The following is a 25169-nucleotide window of genomic DNA, read 5'->3' as shown; positions in this document are numbered from 1 at the left end:
CATTCTGCTGATCTTGTATGACTTTTTTTATTTCGTCGGCCAGATGCGGTAAGCTGTGGGAAAGTAAATAAAAGTAAATTGGTTGCGGCTGGATTCGGTTAAATTGTCTTGCTCGCTTACCAAGACTCAGAAAAATCAGGATGCTTGTAAGCCGATATGTTGCGGATGTTGCAATAGATAAAAAGCACCTGGCAGTGGTCAGATGAAAGCCGAGGTGCCTCGGCTGTGCGTATTGATTGGGATATCCTTTTGGCGATGGCAAATTCAATTAAATCTGGATGCTTCCTAGGATCTGCCGACCAGTATGTAGGCAAGAAACATAATTAAGCTTGTGCTGTGGCTAAGCTTTCCCTTAGGGTTCACTGTCCGAGAACTCAAGTATGCTTAGCATTCCAACGCCAGCTGCACCAACCTTTCAACGAGCCAATTACTACGAAAGTGGTGTTTAATTTGTGATCGTATTAGTATGCAAGTGCCTCCCTAGGACTTTTCATCCGGGTTGCTTGTGTATTTCAGAACTGGGCTGCATTGTAACATCGGCATTAATGCAGACAAATGTGGTTGATATCACCAAGAAACAATGTGTTCCTAAAAAAAATGAAATTAAGATTTTTAAGTGCATATAGGCTCCTGCCTGCTGCGGAAACCCACCTGAAAAAATTACGAACAGTACAGTCGAAAACCCTGCGCAAAATCACTGGTGCTCCGTGGTATATAGGGAACTCTCGTGATCCCAAGGTCACAAAAATAGGAGACAAAATCCATGAGGTGACCATGAAAAAATACCAAGAGAGACTGTATTTGACCTAACATGTATGAAACAAGTGCCCATTGATGTTATTCATGATATCTATAGCCCCAACACAATATAAGTCTATATAAATATGTAATTAATTGTATACGACAAATTTTTCATTAGATTAAGCTGCCTGGATGGTAGTAGCGACGCAGCATCAGGGTCGCAATTGTAACCTCCTTGGCCCATACAAGAAGCACACCCTGTCAAAGGTTTCGCGGCGAAATTGGCACCAAGGTTTGTTATCCGTTCAGAATGCTAGGATGGAGGCGGTCACCACTCGCAAAAAAAAAGAGGCAGATTATACGCGGTATCTAAACAACAAACGATGTACACAAACAAACAGGCCGTATTGAAGGGCTAGCACCGTTAACGCACACAGTTGCGAATTCTGTGGTTGGCTCGGAGGGCGAGTCCCGTTACCGGTACAGGGAATAACCGAGCTTTCGTCGCGAAGAAAACGACCCGAGCAGGTCTCTTCAAACGAGATCTAATATGGCGACACGCCACCAGGAAGTGCGGGAAAGATATGGAGTAGGGATCTTGATTCCTACAACAGACTCCGAATGCTAAGGACTTCGAATGCTAAGATGGAGGTAGCCACTACCCGCGAACAAAAGAAGGAAGTTTATACGCGAAACAACAAACGATTTACGGTTTGGGGCAGCGAGAGTTCTAAAGGCTGAATAAATTGCGCTGAGAACGGCGAGAAAACAGGGAGCGATCAGAAGTGGTCGTTATTGAAAAAAAATAGATACACATCGAGGCTGGTAAGGAGAAACTCCAAAAATTTCTTGCGCAAGTAAGAACTTCTGCACAAAGAGTGACCAATGACGTCATCAATATGACCGAAACCCGCAATCAAGCAGTGATTGGCGAACAAATAAAACGAGCAGTGGTCGATAAAGATTATGTTAAAATAATGCTGTCCCGGATCGAACATTGTAATCAATAGTTAGTATTTTTAATTTATCTTTGTATTGTGAACTAGTCCGAATATGTTAGGATTATTAGCCAAATGTGTGCAGGCACACTGATTACCGCCATCGCAACTTGTCAATAAGCCGGGAAAACTTGGCATTTATATTATCGCGCGAAAGCTTGGAGGACACGCTGCGGAGAGCTAGGGATAAGTTAGTTTCAACTGTTATAACCCTTAATCCTTACAGAATAAAACGAGCCTACTACCACGGATTAAGTTTGCCCCTTCTTTCGGGATTCATGGTGGAGTAGCCGTTTAAGGCAACTCCGTTCGCGCGACGACATAATGACAACGGAAAAATACCAAACAGTGTTGATCAACGGCGAGTTGCAGTTGTAAACAAAGCATATGAATCAAAAATTTCATTATCTTTGGCCAAAGAAATCATCATAGATTATGATGGACTGTCGTGTGCTAATGCTTGGACCCAACAAGTACGAAAAATGGCAGAAATGTACAACCTTGCCGCAAAGAGCGTGAAATTAGTACAAGCTGAAGGAGCCGGCAGAGAATCTTTTGGAGCACTTGATCTTAGCATTCGGCGATTAACTTTCTAAAGCAGAAGCACGGCGAAAGTTTGAGAATTTAAAGTGGCATCATATTTAACAATTATCTGTGTAATTCTAAGATGATGTTGGCGAGCAGCATCAATATCGTCGAGGGAATACCAGCACAAAACTTGCGGGATCAAGCTCGGATCCAACGTTTTACAGATCCGATGTAATGCCGGTTTTTAAAGATTAAAATGCAAAACCTTTTAATTGCAATCCTCGAAGAGTGTCATATACGGAAAAAGAAAAGCTTCAACAATTTCTAGACGAATATTTAAAATTCGGAATAATGCACCAGCAGTCTTTCGACGTAAGTCTTCAAGCAAGGCAAAGTTTTTGGGTCTTGCTTCATATTTTCGATGGTTTATAAAATATTGTTTCACAAAAGCAAAACTATTGTATGATCTTTTGAGAATTTCGATTTGAAATGAATGAAGAAATTAATTGCTTTAGTAAGGTAAAACAACAACTAATCGAGGCACCGGTATTAGCATTATATAATTACAAGGATGACATAGAATTACATTGCGACGCGAGCGCTTTAAGATTTGGTGCAGTGCTTTTACAAAAAAAATAACGATGGTATATATATATATAATATATAACGATTATAAGTATAATATAATACAGGATGTAATACCTGTATTATATTTTTCTAAACGTACGGATGAGGCTAAATTACAACTCGTAACTTTAGCGGTTATTTATGCTCTTCGTAGGTTTAGGATATATCTACAAGGAAAACACGTCAAGCTGGTGACCGACTGCAACGCCCTTAAGTTAAATCTAAATAAAGAAGAACTTAATCCAAAGATATCTAGATGGGCTTTGGAAATGGAAAGCTATGATCTGGATATAGTATGTCAAAGAGCTGAGAATAAAACGCAACATGTTGATGCACCTAGCCGGTATAATAACATTCTAGTAGTAAAATCTAACAGTTTTGAAGAGAATTTAATCATTTGTGAAGGGGGAGACTTAAAGATTAAAAAACGAAAAACTCTTTTAGAAAAAATATAACTTAAGGTATTTCGTTAAGAAAAAGAAATGATAATAGGATATTATTATCAGGTGTTATATAAATACCAGAACGAAGTAGGACATATAGCAAGGGATCAAATTATGGATATCATTTTTATAAACTTATTGTTTTCCAAATTTAAAGGAAAAATGGACAACACATATAGAAAATTGTTTAAAATATGTAGCTCTCTCTACAAAATCGGGAAAAGGAGAAGGTTTTTTACATAGTATTCCCAAGGGAAACAAACAGTTAGAGTTGCTGCACATTGACCATTATGTTCCAGTAGATTTATCATCAAGGATTTACAAAGACTCAAAGTCATTACAAAAGAAGTAATATTGGCATTAATAGATGATTTGCGTACTTACAGTGTATAATTTCAGACCGCGTTAGTTGTTGTACGTCAAAAGATTTCGAAGAATTCATGGAAGAATATAATGTAAAACACATCCTGATAGCCACAGGTTCACTGCAAGTCAATGGTCAAGTGGAACAAAAAGGGAAGATTGTTGATGAACTTAAAGAAAAGCTAATTGACATTATTGAAGATTCAAAGTCAGAAAGTGTGGCACAAATATGGAAAGAAGTAGCGGCCCACCAAAAACAAGTTCAGGATTATAATGAAAAGTTGTATAATAAAAGTCTAGTGAAGGCTAGAAAGTATAAAAAGGAGACTATGTAATGGTGAAGAATATGATTGCAAAGGCTATGCGCAATGACATATTTGTATTAAAACATGTGAAAGGATTTCAATTAGCTCGTAGTCCATATCTAGGTGTTTGGAGTGCGCAGCACTTAGGACATTAGATTAAGAAAGAAAACAAATGTTGTTGGATCAGGTTATCAACCGGTTAGGATGGCCGAATTGCAGTAGGATAAGCATATAGATGTAAGTAAGTATAAGTAGACATATAAATATATAACATAAGTACCCTTCAGTACAAAAATTCCCTGCCCGTATTTTACCTCGCCAGAGTTCGAAAAACAAAAACAAATCTCACAGGCTTTTTCTAGCAAAGTTTCAAACACCAAAGTCAAGCCGAATTCTGTCGTGGCTCTGCCGCTGCCTCTGCCCGCAGTTCATATTTGTTGTTTTTTTTTCGAAGTAGTTCGGAGCAGTGACCGAAAATGAGAGTGAGAGATGAGAGGAGACAAAATCAGAGTCGAGAAAAAACGCAATATTTAGACTTCTAAATACCGGTTTAATAATTGGTGGGATATTCATGTATATAGTTTTAATTGTATATATAATTTATATTTGTTGATTTAAGGATTTTAAGTTTTGTAAGAAATTAAACTGTCGCTATACGCAACGCAAATGCGTCCGTTTTTAATTATTTCTCTTTTTTTTTTTTTAATTCCTTCTATTCCTCTCGGGAACTTAGTCGTGTTTGTTTAAATCATTTTCAACATAAAATATATAAATCCAGTAAGTAAAGTGTTTCGTGTTGATAAACTAGCATAGCTAATTGCATTCCAAACTGCATGATTTTGCGAAAAGTCTTTAAAATACATATTTGTACATAAAATGTTAAGCGCAAGAAATGTGAAGTGCTAAAAGAATGTGCACAGAAAAAAAAACTATGGAATGCAATTGTTATGTTAATTTTATATTCATTATAAAATATACCACGCCCAAGTCGAAATTAAAGTGAAAAATGGGCCGCGCTATTTTTTTAAAGATAAGTTTTCATGCGCCTCTATTTATACCCGTTACTCGTAGAGTAAAAGGGTATAATAGATTCGTTGAAAAGTATGTAACAGGCAGAAGGAAGCGTTTCCGACCATATCAAGTATATATATTCTTGATCAGGATCAATAGCCTAGACGATCTGGCCATGTCCGTCTGTCCGTCCGTATGAACGTCGAGATCTCAGGAACTACAAAAGCTAGAAAGTTGAGATTAAGCATACAGACTCCAGGGACATAGACGCAGCGCAAGTTTGTCGATTCATGTTGCCACGCCCACTCTAACGCCCACAAACCGCCTAAAACTGCCACGTCCACACTTTTGAAAAAGGTTTTGATATTTTTTCATTTTTGTATTAGTCTTGTAAATTTCTATCGATTTGCCAATAAACTTTTTGCCACGCCCACTCTAACGCCCACAAACCGCCCAAAACTGCCACGCCCACACTTTTGAAAAATGTTTTGATTTTTTTTCATTTTTGTATTAGACTTGTAAATTTCTATCGATTTCCCAAAAAACTTTTTGCCACGCCCACTCTAACGCCTACAAGCCGCCAAAAACTGTCAGTGTTAGAGACTACCCTTCGCACTTCCACTAGCTGAGTAACGGGTATCAGATAGTCGGGGAATTCGACTATAGCGTTCTTTCTTGTTTTATTTTGGCATACAATATAAAAATAGAGTAGCATAAAAATTTTAATTTTGATTAATCGCGCGAAAAAATCCACAACAAAAAGCCGCTCACAATATAAATATTTGTTGAAAAAATCGTTCGAAAAATAAAGTCCTATTAAAATTGCGCCGAATAAAAATATTGTTTAAAAAATATTGCGCTTAAGGAAATATAGCAATTTAGCCAAAATATGGTTTTGAACGCGACATTTTTAAAACAATATTTTTATTTGACGCAATTTTATTTTTTAGTTGCTTTTTGCTTTGGACTTCTTCGGTGGTAATTATTATTATTTATTGATGATTATTTTATGATAAAGCTAATAATAAATTAAATAATATAAAAGCGGCCTACCACAACCGTGAATGGGTAATATTTGGAGCCACTTATGGGGGAAGATGAGATAGGAGCTAGTAATTTTGATGTAGGTAGCTTAGATGCACATGTTCGTGATTGCTCTGACTTAAGTTAAAAAATTGGTATTTAAAGCATAAGCCAACACGAACATGTGCCATAGAACTTATTGAGATTTTAAATGCTCATAAGTTGAAAATTAAGCCCTTTTATAAATTTAATTGTTTTGATAAACCCGATATAAGTAAAGTAGCGGGCGGGTTCTATTTACATATCGGATGAGCAAAACAATTAAATAAACTATCAGTGTTTCCCCAATTGCCGGACGTACTGATCATCGATATAAACATTGACGGACTTCCAATTTTTAAGAGTTCTAGGGCACAGTTATGGCCCATTCTTCTAAGAATAAATAATATCCATAGCCGCCCCGTATTGCACATGGAGTTTTTATGGGACATAATAAGCCTTTTAATTGCGAATTGTGTCCGAAACTTCCGAAATTATTAAAAATGGTTTGACAATCTCTAATAAAAAAATTGGTTTGGAAATTAGACCCATAGTTTGTGATGCTCCTGCTCGAGCATTTATTACTGGCAGGCCTGGACATACGTCTAGCCATGGTTGCAGCAAATGTACCCAGGTAGGACGAATAGTAGATTCTGTATTGACATTTAGCACTGAACGTGGTGAATTGATTACAGATGAAAACTTTAGGCAAAGGACGTAACCACCATAAAGTAGAATATTTAACTGTTCAGTCTGCTTTAGAAAAACTAGGGGTTCTAATGGTAACTCAAGTCCCTTTAGATTGCATGCACCTTATTGATTTGGGTGTCATGCGAAAATTTTTAAAAAGAATAGTGGAAAATAAAATAGAGCGAGAATATCGGGTTTCCAAACCAAGGAAACAGCTAATATCCCAATGTTTGCAATCGATGAAGAGCTGTGTCCCGCAAGAGTTTGCTCGAGAACCAAGAACATTGGATGAATTGCCGCATTGGAAAGCCACAGAATTTAGACAATTTTTGTTATACACTGGTATTGTAGCTCTTAAAGATACAATTAATGATGACTAGTATTACTTATTCCTTTTGATGCACTGTGCTTACAGGCTGCTTTCCTCTCACTTGCAACGAGAGTCAAACATAAAAAATTCCCAGCAAATGTTGGATTTATTTTTGAACAATTTTCCAATTATTTATGGAGAAAGTAGTGTTTCATACAATGTTCACGGTTTACTTAATGTAAAAGAGACGATTAAGCAAATCGGAGGTCCGGTTTCAGGCTCTTCTTACGATTTCGAGAACTATTTACAAACTCTTAAGAGATTTGTCCGAAAGCCGACACAAGTATTACAACAAATTTATAGGAAGATTGTTGAGGATAGTGGGATTCGAGTGGACAATGATCCCGTAAATTTATAAGGTAGTGTTTTGAAGTTGAAGGGATGTACGCTTAGGAATAAAAGGCCAGATAGTTATTGTTATATACTAGAATACATTCTGATTGAAGTAGATTCTTTTGAACAGGATGCAGAAGGTATGTTTATTATAGGTAGGAGATTTTTAGATATTCGTAGCTTTTATAATGCGCCTGTATCCTCTTTGGCTCTAGGTATTTGCAAGTGGGAATATGGTACTCGATTTAGAAAGATTTAAGGTTACTAATATGGTTAGGAAAGCGGTAGCGATGCCATGTAAGAGCGAAATAGTGCTAGTTCCATATATACATTTTTCGTAGGGTTTACATTCTCCCTTTGTTAATTTTATTTACATTTTTTTTGGAGGTGTTTAGTCCGTAGGCGTGTTTTTCAATATGAATCGGGCATACCTTAAACGACGGTTTTAGGTTCGATGACCGAAAAAAAAACGTATTTAATTAAAGTATAACAAGAAAAACAGATAAAATACAATATCATTTTTTTTAGTTTTTTTAAGATGTCTGAAGAGCCGACAACCAGCCCAAAAGCTCACCCAATTTGTTTTCTCCTTTGAGGGTAAGTGAACCATATAAAATCATATTGCATTCATTTTTATATCAGTACTATTTTTATTTAATAGAGGATGATCCTGTCTTGGAAACCCGGCAACCCCCGACAGTTAACGACCAATTGGTCCGACCGAGATTAGCCAAAGAGTTCGGGCAATAGAAACTGTGTTGGAGGAGAACACGATGCAGCTGGCGGAGACGGCCGAGATAAGCCAAAAAATTCGGTCTTTGGAAACTGTGTTGGAGGCAAACACGAAGCAGCTGGCGGAGACCACATACCAGGTTGCGAGGATGACGGCCTTGTTGGAGGTTTTCGTGAAGGGGAAGGCGAAGAATGTGGCTGTGGAAGTGGCGTTCCCAGTCACATCGGAAGAAGACCTGGTGGCTTTAGAGCTGAACTTAAGCTCAGGGTCCCAAGAACGCTACGTAAGTAAAGTATTTATGGTCTAAGTGAACGTACAATTTATTCTGTGTTTTTATTTTTTTCCTTCAGATGGAATCAATAACACTAATCTTAAAGCGTAACAATTTGCCGAAGGCAATCAAGGGCGTTTTGTCAGAAAAGCTCTTGTGCGCCTACAACATAGACGGCTTAAACGGGAAAAAGTCTTTAAAAGCATTTCCCAAATTCTTTTCCGTTCTGATTGGTATGTATATTTGTTATTATACCCGTTACTCGTAGAGTAAAAGGGTATACTAGATTCGTTGAAAAGTATGTAACAGGCAGAAGAAAGCGTTTCCGACCATATAAAGTATATATATTCTTGATCAGGATCAATAGCCGAGTCGATCTGGCCATGTCCGTCTGTCCGTCCGTCTGTCCGTCCGTCTGTCCGTCCGTCTGTCCGTCCGTCTGTCCGTCTGTCTGTCCGTATGAACGTCGAGATCTCAGGAACTACAAAAGGTAGAAAGTTGAGATTAAGCATACTGCCTCCTGAGACATAGACGCAGCGCAAGTTTGTCGATTCATGTTGCCACGCTTACTCTAACGCCCACAAACCGCGCAAAACTGCCACGCCCACACTTTTGAAAAATGTTATGATATTTTTTTATTTTTGTATTAGTCTTATAAATTTCTAACGATTTGCCAAACAACTTTTTGCCACGCCCACTTTAACGCCCACAAACCGCCCAAGGCTGCTACGCCCACACTTTTGAAAAATGTTTTGATATTTTTTCATTTTTGTATTAGTCTTATAAATTTCTAACGATTTGCCAAACAACTTTTTGCCACGCCCACTTTAACGCCCACAAACCGCCCAAAGCTGCTACGCTCACACTTTTGAAAAATGTTTTGATATTTTTTCATTTTTGTATTAGTCTTCCAAATTTCTATCGATTTTCAAAAAAACTTTTTGCCACGCCCACTCTAGCGCCCACAAACCGCCAAAAACTGTCAGTGCTGAAGACTCCTTCGCACTTTCACTAGCTGAGTAACGGGTATCAGATAGTCGGGGAACTCGACTATAGCGTTCTCTCTTGTTTTGCTATAATATATTAATATTATTATTAAAATACTTTTCTTTACAGAAAGCATAAGGGGCCGTCCATAAACCTCGTGACGCTAATTTTGGGCCATTAGGGACTGGTACTGAAGTGTAAGCACAGGAACGTATGAGTGTTTGAAAATTTTTAAGCGCTTAACAATGATCAGCTGTGTTTATAGCAGCCAACTTTAATTAGAGAATGTTAAAACTGACGCTATGTAAAAACTGACGATATGTTAAAACATACGCTATGTTAAGTGGGCAATTGTGAATAAAGCTTAAAGATTTTATCGTTTCGATTGTAACTAACTGGTTCTTTTCTATTGTGATTGGCTAGGTTTTTTTATGTTCGATGAGTCAGATAAACCCTGGTAGTAAGTTCTAGCTGTACGGTCAAAAAAAAAAAAACACTTGGTTTTGGTTTGTCACTAAGTGGACAGAGTTGTTGTATCTGTCAAAAAATATAGAAACTAACTATGTACTCTTAAAAGTAGGATATTCGGTCCTCAGGCAACGGTAGATCTTTAAGAAGGTAGAGTGAAATCTTTCTATCTGACCGTTGACCTATGTAGCTTTTTTGTGTAGGGGTGTATTATAGTTGTATTTGCAACGACCGAAGATAATTAAGAACGGTTGGACAAATGTACTGCCGATTTTGACTCTAGGGGAAATAGTTTAGCAAATTTAGTAAGTTTGTCGATGCACCTGGGATAAAATTTGTTCTCCATTTTTCGGTTAATTAATTACAATTGAGTGTAATGGAAGATACCAAGGAAATAGAGATGTTCTTTATATTTTTGTTTTTGAGAGAAAACAAGAGAGAACGCTATAGTCGAATTCCCCGACTATCTGATACCCGTTACTCTGCTGGTGGAAGTGCGCAGGAGAGTCTTCAACACTGACAGTTTTTTGGCAAATCGAAAGAATTTTATGAGACTAATACAAAAAAATTTCAAAACATTTTTCAAAAGTGTGGGCGTTGCAGTTTTAGGCGGTTTGTGGGCTTTAGAGTGGGCGTAGAGTAAAAGGGTATACTAGATTCGTTGAAAACTATGTAACAGGCAGAAGGAAGCGTTTCCGACCATATATTCTTAATTTGAAAGTGTACAATGTTTCTCGATGAACTCGATATTACATTTTCTAGTAAATCAAAGCTTTCGTCCTTGTTGATTTTTTTTATATAATGCAATATTAAGATTCTTATTTTGAAAGTGTACAATGTTTCCCGATGAACTCGGCTTGCCGTTTCACACTGGAATGCACAAAATTCCTCCGACCAAGTTCAAATGAAGCCAATGCAACGACGCTCTGCGTCCAGCGTCGCCTGTGGAAAATGCTGCATCAGCAACGGCCAGCCGACCCGAGTAAAAAGCTGAGTGCCACAACGGATGTTGCGAAACGGGCGCAGCGACGGCAGAACCTAAGACAACAACAGCGGGCGAAACCCAATGCTGGCAGCGAAGCTTGTGTACGTTGGCTCGACATTTGACGCCGCGTGTTGTTGTTTTTACTTGCGCTCTCGTTATTGACGCTGCACATTGTAGTGACGATCGGTTCGTCGAGTTATGTTGTCGATTCATTGGTGTTGTGGCCCGCAACTGCGCGGAGAGCCGGGAGCGGGTCGTTAACTTATATATAGTTACATACTGTTCGAAGATATAAGAATATGCAGAGTGTGCACGCAATGTAAAAAATCGACATCCGGAGCAAGCGATGCCGAAAAAAAGAAACTCGAGTGAAAATAAATTAAATTTTATTATGCAGGTCTCATTATTAATTCCCTACACAAATTCACGAAAACCCTTCAACTTGGATTATAAAACACATTAAGCCCAATGGCAACTAACAGTTAAAACCAAAACATAAAAGTTAAAAAAAAAATGTTACTGAAAAACAACAAAATTAAAAATTTACAATGGCATAACAAGCTAATGACGAACCGGAAATCGTGGCGACAAACGGCAACCGTCGGCACTAATGTATATCATGCCATTCAAGGGTGATCCATAAAACAACTACACCTTCGTCAGCAGAGTCGACTTCGTAATGCCACTCTACCAAGCTAATAATGTGCGACAACAGAGGATCCTACTTGAAGCCATCGAAAGGAACTGGGACGGACACGTACAAGACTCAATATCGACACAGTTATTTACAATATTCTCAACCCTTTAAACCAAATTTAAATCAATACATGCAACCATTTAGACCCACCTATACACAGCAAATGCCTAACAACCAACCTATGTGGCACCTACTAAATTATTTCAGACCCAACCCAACCAATTATTCACAAATGTTTTTTTGCACAACATTCCAATAATGTGCGTTTTAGTCTCTTAACTAAATACTGTATTTGGGGAACATTGGGAACACTAGAATTGTCTTTGTTATATTTATACTTAAGTAATGATATTCGTGGCTTGTCGGAATTACCATTGTTCCTGTTTGGAATATAAGGTATCCATTCTTTGCACTGCGCGGGCTTACTTTAATATTACTGCATTGCACCATTGTGACAAGAGGTATCATACAGATAAGTAATATGGGAAGTATGTGACATCGTTTTGCTTTCTTCGGTCGGTCTGGAATTATCGTATTTACTCTGTTACTTACACCCTTTTTGTAAGATGATAAGACTTTTGCAAATTCACAACCAGAATCTAAAGCAGGGGAAGGGGTGCCACCATCTCGTTGAGTCAGACGGAACGCGACAAAGAAAATGCAAGTCGACAATAACCGAGTGTTCGATGACCAGATCAGCGGCCGCAATAGGTCACAGAGAAATCCTACTCCTACTCCGGCAAAACAAATAAACAAAGAATAAGTTAACCGGTGTTTTTTTAAGTGGATATCAGCAAAGAAAATGTAACAGCAGTGACTTTCCAAACAAGTGCATAATTCAAGTAATCTGAGAATCGGGTAGCGGCCGAAGCGTGCCTCCGAAAACATTCACACCAACGTATGTATATATGATCTGATATGATATATATATATCTCTGATATGATATGACGACCTTTACTTAGTGTAACTTCTTTTTTTTCTGTGTATATATTACGTTACTGTTCGGTTTACAATTAGTGGTGCTTGAATGTATATGTAAATTATAATAAGGGTTGGCCGGCGGTTAACGCGCGCGACCTTTACTAATCAGGTGTCAGGCGGAGCCGTGACAATGAAAGATTAGGAGTTACTTTTTATGCTTTATTACACCGAGCCAAGCGGAGCTGTAGCGTCGGAGGCAAAATCAGAACTGAATATAAAATACAAGAATTCAAACTTAGGAGCTAGCATGAAAACGGAACACATTGTTGCGATCTCATATTCGTAGCGGCCACGCAAGTCTGCAGTGTCTGCCGGCTACGTATCGACATCCGGCATAATGCTTACGTTGCAGTATGCCGATGTTGTCGTATTTCATGCGCCCGTGGGAGCGACGTTTGCTTTAGTTAACTACCCCCCCCTCAAGACGGAGGCCGCCCTGGGCCGACCTTAACTCAGCAATCGCCACGTTCAGTTGTCTTGCGGACCTTTTGGCCTTCCAGGCGCGCCAGCCCACAATGGCAACACATAACAGGAGGAAACATGATGCTGCTACGGTCAGTGCCACTCGCTGGGGTCGTTCGGCGTTGAATTCTTCTCTGAACCTCCGGATTGTCTCTAAGTTACCTTCATTTAGGCGATGAAGGTACGGGAGACTGAGCACGCTTTGGTGAGAGGTGATGTTCAGCAGAGGGAATTTCGCTACCCCCGGTACTCTGTTCTGGATCCCGTTCTGGTTGACGTACAGGGTTCCGTTAATGACGGCACGTCGGGCGAAGGTAACAAGGTGCGTACCATGCACCCAGATTTCAGAGCCGTTGTCCACTTGTACCTTGGCGGCCCTGTCGTTGATGATGACGATCCCCTCATCTACATAGGTGATGGGGTCCAGGCTGCTGGGTTGTATTTCGCAGTGCGCCTCGCCGCCTGCATGGAGTTCTTTCGCACAAGAGCTGCCTGATGATAGCTGGCAGAAGGTGGCGCTGGTTGATGCGGTGCAAGCTTTGACGGTGTGGATCTCGTTGTCGCACTCTGCGATAACGCCATCATCTAAACGTAGCATGGCTCCTTCGTGACTGACGGGGAAAATAGTAATTTTCTTACAGGCGAACTTAATTACCGGAAATTTAATGATAAAGTGTAATGCGTTATTGGACTGCAGAACCTTTACGGACGATACGGACATGAGGTCCCCTATGGGGGTGTTGGTGGGCTCCTCTAGCCAAACTGAACTCAAATCTGCGTGATCAAGAATATTTGGGCTAACAATGTTCATTTTTGCAAGTGTCACGGCCAACATTAAATTTTGAAGCTCCATCATGAGCATTCTATTTCTCGCGAGCAACGTTTCAACAAATGACCGGAGTCAATTTGCGACGCTTTTGCTGCTTTGAGGATTAAGTTGACGGTGGCAGTTAATTTATTAATTTGACTCTGGATTTTTGTATTGATTTCTATCTGCCTATTGTTCGCGTACCGGCTACAACCTTTAGTATGGAGCCCAGGAAGTCCAAGCTTCTGGCCACTCGATGGTGCGTGCCCAGCGCATCCAGCAAGTCCCGGAGGTGTGCTGAATCTACATTCAGCAAATTTCTCATGTGTGACTGCGGGAAGTGGCTAAGCAGACCGACCGTCTCCTCTACTACACGTGCGTACTCCGAAAGATTTGCGGAGTGCCTCACGTAGGCGAAATTCTCCCACACCAAGATCTGGCCATCGATTATGGGAATGTATTTGGCGCGCGAATAATCGGTGATGTGCGCCGATGCCAATGATAGAGACACGAGAAGGATAAGATTGGTCCTGTGGGTGAAAGTTTAAATGGTTGATTTTTTTATTTTGTAGACAAGGGGAACCCAACACTAATAATAATAAAAATGCTTAAGAATATAATGTGCGCGGATGGCGCTACGCTTAGATCTATTAAAAATTACGCCAAGTGGCTAGAAAAAATTTAAAATTAAGCGAAACACTGACCTCGCTGCTGAGCGCGTCATTTTAAATTGTCCTTGTGGACCACCCTCCCCTCAATAAGGACCGTGGTCCCCATGTCCGCTTCTACAGCTCTTTCTTCGCACAACGGCGTGAGCTTGTTGCCGAGTCTTCGGTTGGATTTTACCAACACTTTCTCGCCAACATCGAATGTCCTATTCTGCCGCGAGGCGTTTTCTCTGGCCCTCAGCGCGGTCTGAGCCTTCTGGATCCTATTGCGGATCTCTAGCTGCGGCTCATCGGGGTGTGTTAGGACGATGTAAGCCGGTCTCCTGTCGATGACCGAGTGAATCGACTTATTATACTGGGTAGTGGCCAACATTATTATTTCGACCGTATCACTCAAGCCCTTGTCTACCTTTATGCATCTGGCTAGCTCCAGCAACGTGTTATGGAAACGCTCCACCTGCCCGTTGGAGGTGCTGTGCAGTGGTGGTGCGTTTGTAACGCTTACCCCAAAGTTGTTACACAGCATGGACACGATCGTGTGTGACTTCAACGACGGTTCGTTGTCGCAATAAATGGTCTTTGCCCTTGGGAAAAAGTTCATGAGCTGAAGCAGCGCCGGCTTCAGGTCTTCAATAGTTCTCGAGGCGATTGGTTGTACGACGGCAAATTTAGAAAACTTGTCGACGCAAGTGAGGAAAAACTTTTTGTCGGTAGAGAAAATGTCGATGTGCAACATTTCCCCTGTGTGTGACGGTATTGGCGTTTCACCGAGTTCTTGTTTTCTCGGGTGCCTGTCATACTTTGCCCTTGCACAAGTCCTGCAATTCTGCACGATCTCGTTGGCCAGCTTGGCCATTTTGGGGAAATAGTATTCCGACAATACCTGCTTTACATTTTCTTGCGCTGCTCTGTGCGCCCTATTATGTTCAGCAGTTAAGATTTCCCTTCTTTCTTCGATTCTGAGTACGTCCACGACACGGTTCCTGCAATGCCAGAACTTTGTGGCTGGGAACCTCCGGACTATCTCATCTTGTATCATTGCGAGCGTGTGCAAATCGCAATGGAAGGCGTTTACGGCCCTTGGGACGATTATGTCTGCCAGTTCGTCTAGTAAAGACCCCCTGCAGACGAAGTTAACCGTGTGGCGCCTTTTATTCCCGAATAAAATAAAGGTATTTTTAGACGGGAAACGTGCTTCTTCCAGTATTATCTGGTTCTGGAAGCAGTTCAATGGCTTGTCTGTTGACTCGATTGTGTGGGTGAGAGACACCTCACTGTGAATCGTTGCTGCGCAAGATTCGGGCTCTTCTTGTTCCAGCACATTAAGCTGTTGTCTGGACAAGGCGTCCGCTACCAGGTTCTCTTCGCTCACCGTTCTGATGGTGGCAACCACCGAAGTATTATATGGCAGAGCCTCGTTTGGGTCTGCAAAGGCCTTTTTTCTGGCCTTTAATAATTTCCGAAAAGTCTCCCGCACTGAAGCGGGTGCATCTGAGCAATCCACATCGGTGAAATTGACATCAGTGCATTTGTGGAAGGAGATTTTCTCAACTTCCGTACCCCATTTGAGCTGACCGGAGGCCAAACAGAGTGACGCCCCAGCCTGAGCTAACAAATCGAGACCGATTATCCCATCGAAGGTTGACAAGTCTGGTAAAATGAAAAATGTTGCTTTCACGTTGAACAACGCAACAAAGCATTTTTGTGTGACGGTGGTTGAGCCATGGATGGAATGCAAGGTGAATTGCGAGTTAACCGGACGGACGCCACGCAACCCCTTGTGTGGTCTGATGTAATTCTTGGACGTGCCGGTATCAATAAGGAAGCTCATATCCTGCCCTGCTACTCTTCGTCTAATGACGGGTAGCGGGGATTTTTCCCCTAAAAAATTGAGGGCGTCAGAATCACTTTCGGCATCGTCCTCGATCTGCGCCATAGCGCCGTTGGCGGCTTCGGCGTACATGGTCTGCCCCTGCCCAGCATCTTGGGTTACATGATTCACCCTTTGTTGCTTGCCCTTTCCGTTAGAGCGATCGGACATGGCCGACCGCCTGCTGACGCCAAATTTTGACAGCGAAGGGTCTACCTCCATTGGTTCTGGATCACTGGCGCGAGTTTGCTGCTCGGCATTTCGCTGGCCGTATTGGCCTTGCTGCTTATTTTGCCTACTAAAATGTGGGTTCTTTGACCCGCTTGCCTGTGTTTCTTGTTGGGGTGGCTTGACCCGCTGTTGGGTACTTGCCTTGTGTTCTTTTTCCTCAATGCTTCTCGCGAAGTTGGCAGCGAACGCATATCTTTCATGGTTCGATTCCACCTCTTGCGCGAGCGCCAGAGCCGACGGCAAGTCCCTTGGCTTTGCTGAGAACAGCACATCCGTGAGACTACGCTTGAGTCCCGAAACAAACACACGTAGTGCATCTTCGCGGAACTTTTCGCAGAGGCCCTTTGCTAGGACCGGCTCGTATGACATGTTGACTTTATTAGTCAACAATGTAAGCTTTTTGCCGACCTCATCATAGTATTGCAGCAGAGACATGTTGCCTTGTCTCAGCGTGGCCAGCTCTTGCTCAATTACGTGAACTGGACGTTTGTCGCTGTACGTGAAGTCGAGGCGACTTATAATCGCTTCGAAGTTAAGAACTATGCCGAAAGAGGCTAGAACCACGTCCGCGGCCCCCCTGATTTTGTTTCTTATAATTATGACCGCCTGATAATGGCGTGAACTGCCGTCGTACGGCCTAAAAATACGATAGGCTGCGAGAGCCGCCTGTCTCCATGAAACATACGATTCATGTGCGCCTGCAAACTCGGGCAAGCATTTGACGGCATCTAATGGTTCGTCGCAGCGGATATCATTTCTTATCTCTATGGGTGCATAAGCTTGCACCTCTGGTGGCGTAATATGCGCTGCGGCCAGCTGCTGGGCCATTGCGTTGACTTTGTCAATCAAGACCTTATTTGCAGCGGCTTGCTCAGCTAAGGCAGCGGTGACGGCTGCCTGCATTTCGAATTTCAACTGGTCTGGGTCCATGACGCTGTCTGTAGGACGAGGTGAGGGTGGGGGTGAGGGTGTGCGTCTTGGCACTGAACAGCGAATGCGATGGTCGTCGCAATCAGAGTCAGAATCACTACACTTTCGGCGAGTGTTTCTATAGAAAAGGAAGGGTGAAGTCATATGCTTCTAATGTAAACAACGAAAACTCGAACACAACGCTTGAGGACGGAGGCAACAAAGTTGTGAAATCCCACGGATCGTATTACGTTGAACGACCAAACAAAACGAACAAGATGAAGGCGGACGGAAAAATATTTGTGCGCGCATGCATTTGATGCGCCGCTTTTAGTAATTATTCAACAAATGTTTATATATTTTTGCTGCCAATAGTTTTCCGTCAACTTAATCCTTTACTAGTTTCACGTATGTTAAAACTATTTATTATTTAATTTCATTTAAGAAAAGACACTTGCAAAAATGTGTTTATATGCTTATTTTTTGTTTCGCAGGTTTAAGTGCAGTTTAAAAAAAAAGGTGCCCACTTACATTTTTTTTTGTGTTGTGTTGTGTTCTAAACTGAAGTTGGTTTCTGTTTTTGTACACTGCTTGTCTCTGACAATAAGTCGCTGCCCGAAGAGCACCCGCGGCTTCGGTGTGACGTGAAATTAAGTTTGCGCTATAGCGCACCTCAGCCAACTGCACTCAAGAGGCGAGGTTAATGGCGTTGTAGCTGTGCTGCCTGTGTTGACGTAGGTCAGCAGCAGCCGCTTGTTAAATAGTTCTGTTGTAAACAACAGTGGTCACAAGCACTTGTTTTGTTGCTACAGCCCTGTTAATGTGGCTGAGTCTGATTAACTTGTAGTTAGGTTTTAGATTTTTAGAATTTATTATAGTTTGTTTTGCACTTTTTTTGTGATCGTGGGTAATGACTAACGCACTGTCAAATACCACTGGTTGGGCGCCAATTATAATAAGGGTTGGCCGGCGGTTAACGCGCGCGACCTTTACTAATCAGGTGTCAGGCGGAGCCGTGACAATGAAAGATTAGGAGTTACTTTTTATGCTTTATTACACCGAGCCAAGCGGAGCTGTAGCGTCGGAGGCAAAATCAGAACTGAATATAAAATACAAGAATTCAAACTTAGGAGCTAGCATGAAAACGAAACACATTGTTGCGATCTCATATTCGTAGCGGCCACGCAAATCTGCAGTGTCTGCCGGCTACGTATCGACATCCGGCATAATGCTTACGTTGCAGTATGCCGATGTTGTCGTATTTCATGCGCCCGTGGGAGCGACGTTTGCTTTAGTTAACTTGTATATATAATTCCATCAGTATATATAGCAGCACCCAAGATCCAACGCGTCGAGATCTCATCGCTCCGGATCGAAGTGGCGTAAATTTAACGGAACACTGTTCCCGTGTTTTTCTCTATATTCTTATATATGCATATATTTTCATGCCAATTTTATTTTTAAACGATTAGTAAATATATGTCTATTTTTGAAATAATGATAAGCGAAGGGTGTCCGGTATAAAACAAAATATTTTATTGTTAGTCTTTAATAGAAATAAAATGTTAAATGTTCAAAATTGTTTAAATAAAATAAACTTTTCAGCAGCGAGTATCCGCCTTGTTTTTGATTTGCAAAGGCAAGTGCCCTCAGAGCGACGTTTGTAGTCGTGAATAGCCAACCATTTTGGTTGACGTGCGCATTTTTGTCCGGTGATTAAATCGATACTCCCGGCTAAAAACAATTATAGTCAACTTCTCATAGCTAGCCTTTCATTTTTGTAATACACATGGCACTAGCCAACAATTTATTAATCAATAAAGTTATGCTATTCATTTCTCTACAACAAAATGAGTGGGTAAACATTTCTAAAAGGGGTGCTGACGCGAGAATTGAATCCATCAGGCATGCGGACGCATGAAGCGGGGGTAATGAGGCCGAGACATTGCCCGATCGTTTTTCGATCAAGATACAGCTTACACTGTGGGGCAGTGAGGACTGCTGACTGACGAACGGTACGAACTTTTACAGGCACTTCAAATATTTATTCTCGTTATGTTGGAGAGGTGAGGGGCTTATCAAGATCCCACTACCCAAAATCGACGAGCTTACGCTGGCAACCAGGTGCCTGAACATCGGATGCTCCTCTCTCGGCCTAAGTCCTTACCCAGTACACGGGCTTTAATACACCGACGTAACAACTCTTATTAATTATACCCGTTACTCGTAGAGTAAAAGGGTATACTAGATTCGTTGAAAAGTATGTAACAGGCAGAAGGAAGCGTTTCCGACCATATAAAGTATATATATTCGTGATCAGGATCAGTAGCCGAGTCGATTTGGCCATGCCCGTCTGTCCGTCCGTATGAACGTCGAGATCTCAGGAACTACAAAAGCTAGAAAGTTGAGATTAAGCATACAGACTCCAGGGACATAGACGCAGCGCAAGTTTGTCGATTCATGTTGCCACGCCCACTCTAACGCCCACAAACCGCCCAAAACTGCAACGTCCACACTTTTGAAAAATGTTTCGATATTTTTTCATTTTTGTATTAGTCTAGTAAATTTCTAACGATTTGCCAAAAAAACTTTTTGCCATGCCCTCTCTAACTCCCACAAACCGCCCAAAGCTGCCACGCCCACACTTTTGAAAAATGTTTTGATATTTTTTCATTTTTATATTAGTCTTGTAAATTTCTATCGATTTGCTAAAAAAGTTTTTGCCACGCCCACTCTAACGCCCACAAAACCGCCCAAAACTGTATGTGCTGAAGACCCTCCTTCGCACTTTGAATTGCTGAGTAACGGGTATCAGATAGTCGGGGAACTCGACTATAGCGTTCTCTCTTGTTTTCTTCTGTTTTTTAAATGTTGACTTAAAGTGTACGATCTTCTTACCGCGGTTCGTTTCTTCGAATTGTTATCGTCCAACATCTATCCTCTATATTTTGTTCACCACTAATGATTCTCTTATAAAATCTTTCTATATCGGCCACACCGTATTTATTTTTGGTGACGGATATGTTTCCGCACGTCTAACTATAGTTGTCTAGAGACGAAATGTAATAGTGTTTTTTCCGTTATTGATTACCGCATGGCTTCTTCAGTTAAGGGGAGTAAATTATAAAGCCATTCAGCTATACTAAACAATCGTCGTAAATCTTCCAAAAGATTGTTCATACATCTCTGAAATGATGCTGGGTCATTTTTCAAACCAAAGGCCATGTGTGTATATTAATAGTGCCCATGTTTAGTTGAAAAAGAGGTTTTCGCATGGAATTTTCTTTGTACAGAATGTCTCTATACTCGTATAGGATCATCTTTAAACACTTAACTTCCTCTACATTTAGATGTTCGAGTCTGTACTCGTTACACTCTCGTAATTCATTATTTATCGCGAAGTGTACTATATCGTCGTCAACGGACTTGGGATCAAAGTGCTTTGCATCATAGTCCACTGTGTCAATGTTTATTCTTGAAGTGAGACATTTTGCTGTTTAAGCCTTGCTTTAAGCTTCGGTTTAAGGCACTTTGCAGGTGCCGTTTTAACCTCTTGCTGTTTCTGATCAATTGCTCTACTGTTGCAAATTCATTATTTTGGTTTGGGTTAAGGCATTTTTTAGATGCGGTTTCTTTCTTCTTTTCCTCTAATCTGAACTTGTAGTTTCTCGAACATAAAGTTACAGTGTCCATCTCATAATCAATCTTAGCTTTCGTTTCTTCGAGATATTTAAGAGAGATTTATGGACATAGAATTTTTGAACAGACGGACATTTTGATGTGGGCCTCATCGTAATTGTTTTCTTTAATTGTATTGGCCCTTTTATAGTGTATACTGTCAAATCTTTTTCTTCTTCATCCACGCCTGCAAAAAATTCATTTATGATGTCAATAGAGGAATTTGTGTCATATTATTATAATAGTTTATTCGGACATGGAGACTGTTTCGTCCTCCCACGTCTCTTGAGTGTCGGAGGCAGTCTGATGGAAACGTTCACCCTGCTTATGCCCTTCCGATTTATTAAAATACTGGTATTTGGGATTAGCATCATAGAGACCTAACTCCATAGTGTCTACTTTTAATTTAGAAATAGTATCAATATCTTTACGCTCTAATGACATGTACATTCTATCTGGCCATTTTCGATCGATTGCGGCTTTAATTGTTCTTTTTAGTATTTCTGTATAGTTTGACTTATCAATAGGATCAAGTTTATCAAAAATGTTATTGAAAATGTTGTTAAAATTGCTACTGCATCTACCATCATGTCTGAGAAACACTGCGTCGGAAACCATTCGCTCACTGGACATTTCGGAGGGCAACTTTGAAATTGTTACACAACAGATTTGCTAATCGCATGTAGGGTTTCTGGGTCGTGTCACTGAGATTCTGGGGCTAAGGGCAGTACAGAGTGGTTCCGTTTCAATGCTTCGTGAACTGTCGGACAAATTCAACGGTCATATTCGCGCTTTTAATGGATTAAGTATGACGGAACAAATCGCTGGATGCATTATCGCCCTACTTGGGCCGATGCCGGGTCCAGCTTGTCCGAAAGCTAATATGCGTAGATCAGCCTTTCGCGCCACACATCATAACCCTCCCACGTGTGTTTTCTAAATTGATTCTGATCACTCAATTCAGTATTGTCAGAGCTTTAAGAATAAATTGCCTTTTGTGTGGTCATCAATTGAGAAAGTTCTACTTCGGCCATTACGGTGCCTGCGAATCCAAGCTTCTGCTTCACTTTGAAAACTTATCCTCGTCTGCTTCCCTCGAAAGATCTCAGCTTACGAAAAAGGTGGCCCCATATTTATCTAATCATGCGACAGAACCCTCTGCATTGCCCGGGCGTTTATGGCGTTTATTGCACACGATTTAGGCAAAGATACGGCACTCCTAGACACTGCCACCGTGTTCGGGAACCTTTATTCCTTGCCGTGATGTACTCGACTCCCAGCTACATTTGATAACGTCCCGATTTGTAATATTGCTTCAACTTAAGAAAACAATATTGTGCGCTTGTGTTACCGAAATAGGTGACTCTAATTTCCAGACAGATGGTTTTTTAGTTAACCTAACAATGCGATCTCGAACCTCCGAGTAAATGACTGTTATTGCTTCCAATATAACTAAACATCAGCCCAGATTTAACATCGACGTTTCTAATCCCAAAACCTTAAGCTCGAGGATCCAGATATTAATCGCCTTCAGCGCTTAGATGTATTGATTGGCGCCAGTTATTTTTACGACCTGCTGACTCGGTCAAGTCAAGCTTCTGTTGGGATTGCCTGATTCAAAAGACTCGTTTAGGCTGGGTTGTTTCCGGAGGCTGCAGTCGCTCCAATGACAAGGCTTTAATATCGTCGTGCGCGGTTGTTCTGGTTGAAAAAACAGAAATGGATTGCCTTGAGGTGCTGCTTCGGTGCTACTAAGGACCTCATCATTGCGTCATGAACAGCGTAAACTTCTGCAGAGTACTCCTTAAACGATGTTCTGTTGGCTAGTCCAGTAATTCAGCCAAAACTATTCCAGATTCTTCTTCGTTTTCGCTCGTATCCAGTTGCAATCACAGGAGACATCTGTAAAATGTACCAGTGTGTCAGGGTTTGGCCTGAGGATAGCTACTCCCATTGCATTTTGTGTGAGATTCTCCTCAAGATGATCTGTGCATATTCAAGTGCATGTTACGGAAGCCACGAGGTCTGCTTCCTATCTAGCTGTGAGGTCGATGCATTTTCAGTGGGTGCTGATATTTTTCGCCGGGACTTTTATGTTGATAATGTGATATCTGCCGCCAACTCCAAAGAAGAGGCCAAACACATAATACAGCAGACGTCCCCGCTCTTGTCCAGATGTAATTATACCCGTTACTCGTAGAGTAAAAGGGTATACTAGATTCGTTGAAAAGTATGTAACAGGCAGAAGGAAGCGTATAAAGTAAAGTCTAGTAAGTCTAGTAAATTTCTAACGATTTGCCAAAAAAACTTTTTGCCATGCCCTCTCTAACTCCCACAAACCGCCCAAAGCTGCCACGCCCACACTTTTGAAAAATGTTTTGATATTTTTTCATTTTTATATTAGTCTTGTAAAGTTCTATCGATTTGCTAAAAAAGTTTTTGCCACGCCCACTCTAACGCCCACAAAACCGCCAAAAACTGTATGTGCTGAAGACCCTCCTTCGCACTTCGAATTGCTGAGTAACGGGTATCAGATAGTCGGGGAACTCGACTATAGCGTTCTCTCTTGTTTTCTTCTGTTTTTTAAATGTTGACTTAAAGTGTACGATCTTCTTACCGCGGTTCGTTTCTTCGAATTGTTATCGTCCAACATCTATCCTCTATATTTTGTTCACCACTAATGATTCTCTTATAAAATCCTTCTATATCGGCCACACCGTATTTATTTTTGGTGACGGATATGTTTCCGCACGTCTAACTATAGTTGTCTAGAGACGAAATGTAATAGTGTTTTTTCCGTTATTGATTACCGCATGGCTTCTTCAGTTAAGGGGAGTAAATTATAAAGCCATTCAGCTATACTAAACAATCGTCGTAAATCTTCCAAAAGATTGTTCATACATCTCTGAAATGATGCTGGGTCATTTTTCAAACCAAAGGCCATGTGTGTATATTAATAGTGCCCATGTTTAGTTGAAAAAGAGGTTTTCGCATGGAATTTTCTTTGTACAGAATGTCTCTATACTCGTATAGGATCATCTTTAAACACTTAACTTCCTCTACATTTAGATGTTCGAGTCTGTACTCGTTACACTCTCGTAATTCATTATTTATCGCGAAGTGTACTATATCGTCGTCAACGGACTTGGGATCAAAGTGCTTTGCATCATAGTCCACTGTGTCAATGTTTATTCTTGAAGTGAGACATTTTGCTGTTTAAGCCTTGCTTTAAGCTTCGGTTTAAGGCACTTTGCAGGTGCCGTTTTAACCTCTTGCTGTTTCTGATCAATTGCTCTACTGTTGCAAATTCATTATTTTGGTTTGGGTTAAGGCATTTTTTAGATGCGGTTTCTTTCTTCTTTTCCTCTAATCTGAACTTGTAGTTTCTCGAACATAAAGTTACAGTGTCCATCTCATAATCAATCTTAGCTTTCGTTTCTTCGAGATATTTAAGAGAGACATTTTGATGTGGGCCTCATCGTAATTGTTTTCTTTAATTGTATTGGCCCTTTTATAGTGTATACTGTCAAATCTTTTTCTTCTTCATCCACGCCTGCAAAAAATTCATTTATGATGTCAATAGAGGAATTTGTGTCATATTATTATAATAGTTTATTCGGACATGGAGACTGTTTCGTCCTCCCACGTCTCTTGAGTGTCGGAGGCAGTCTGATGGAAACGTCCACCCTGCTTATGCCCTTCCGATTTATTAAAATACTGGTATTTGGGATTAGCATCATAGAGACCTAACTCCATAGTGTCTACTTTTAATTTAGAAATAGTATCAATATCTTTACGCTCTAATGACATGTACATTCTATCTGGCCATTTTCGATCGATTGCGGCTTTAATTGTTCTTTTTAGTATTTCTGTATAGTTTGACTTATCAATAGGATCAAGTTTATCAAAAATGTTATTGAAAATGTTGTTAAAATTGCTACTGCATCTA

General features: G+C 40.8%; 1 protein-coding gene across 1 annotated transcript; it reads left to right on the top strand.

Annotated features, from left to right (window-relative positions):
• Positions 1 to 2163: 2163 nt before the first annotated feature.
• LOC122625647 lies at positions 2164 to 9772 on the top strand. Its single transcript, XM_043805749.1, has 5 exons — positions 2164 to 2639; positions 8000 to 8068; positions 8133 to 8487; positions 8555 to 8708; positions 9592 to 9772. The coding sequence occupies exons 3-5, from the start codon at positions 8245 to 8247 to the stop codon at positions 9612 to 9614; spliced, it is 420 nt and encodes a 139-aa protein (XP_043661684.1). The 5' UTR covers positions 2164 to 2639; positions 8000 to 8068; positions 8133 to 8244; the 3' UTR covers positions 9615 to 9772.
• Positions 9773 to 25169: the final 15397 nt, after the last annotated feature.

Source organism: Drosophila teissieri, unplaced genomic scaffold, assembly GCF_016746235.2.
Source record: "Drosophila teissieri strain GT53w unplaced genomic scaffold, Prin_Dtei_1.1 Segkk35_quiver_pilon_scaf, whole genome shotgun sequence".
Lineage (NCBI taxonomy): Eukaryota > Metazoa > Arthropoda > Insecta > Diptera > Drosophilidae > Drosophila > Drosophila teissieri.
Note: the sequence above shows the minus strand (reverse complement) of the source record. Positions and strands in the feature narration are given on the sequence as shown.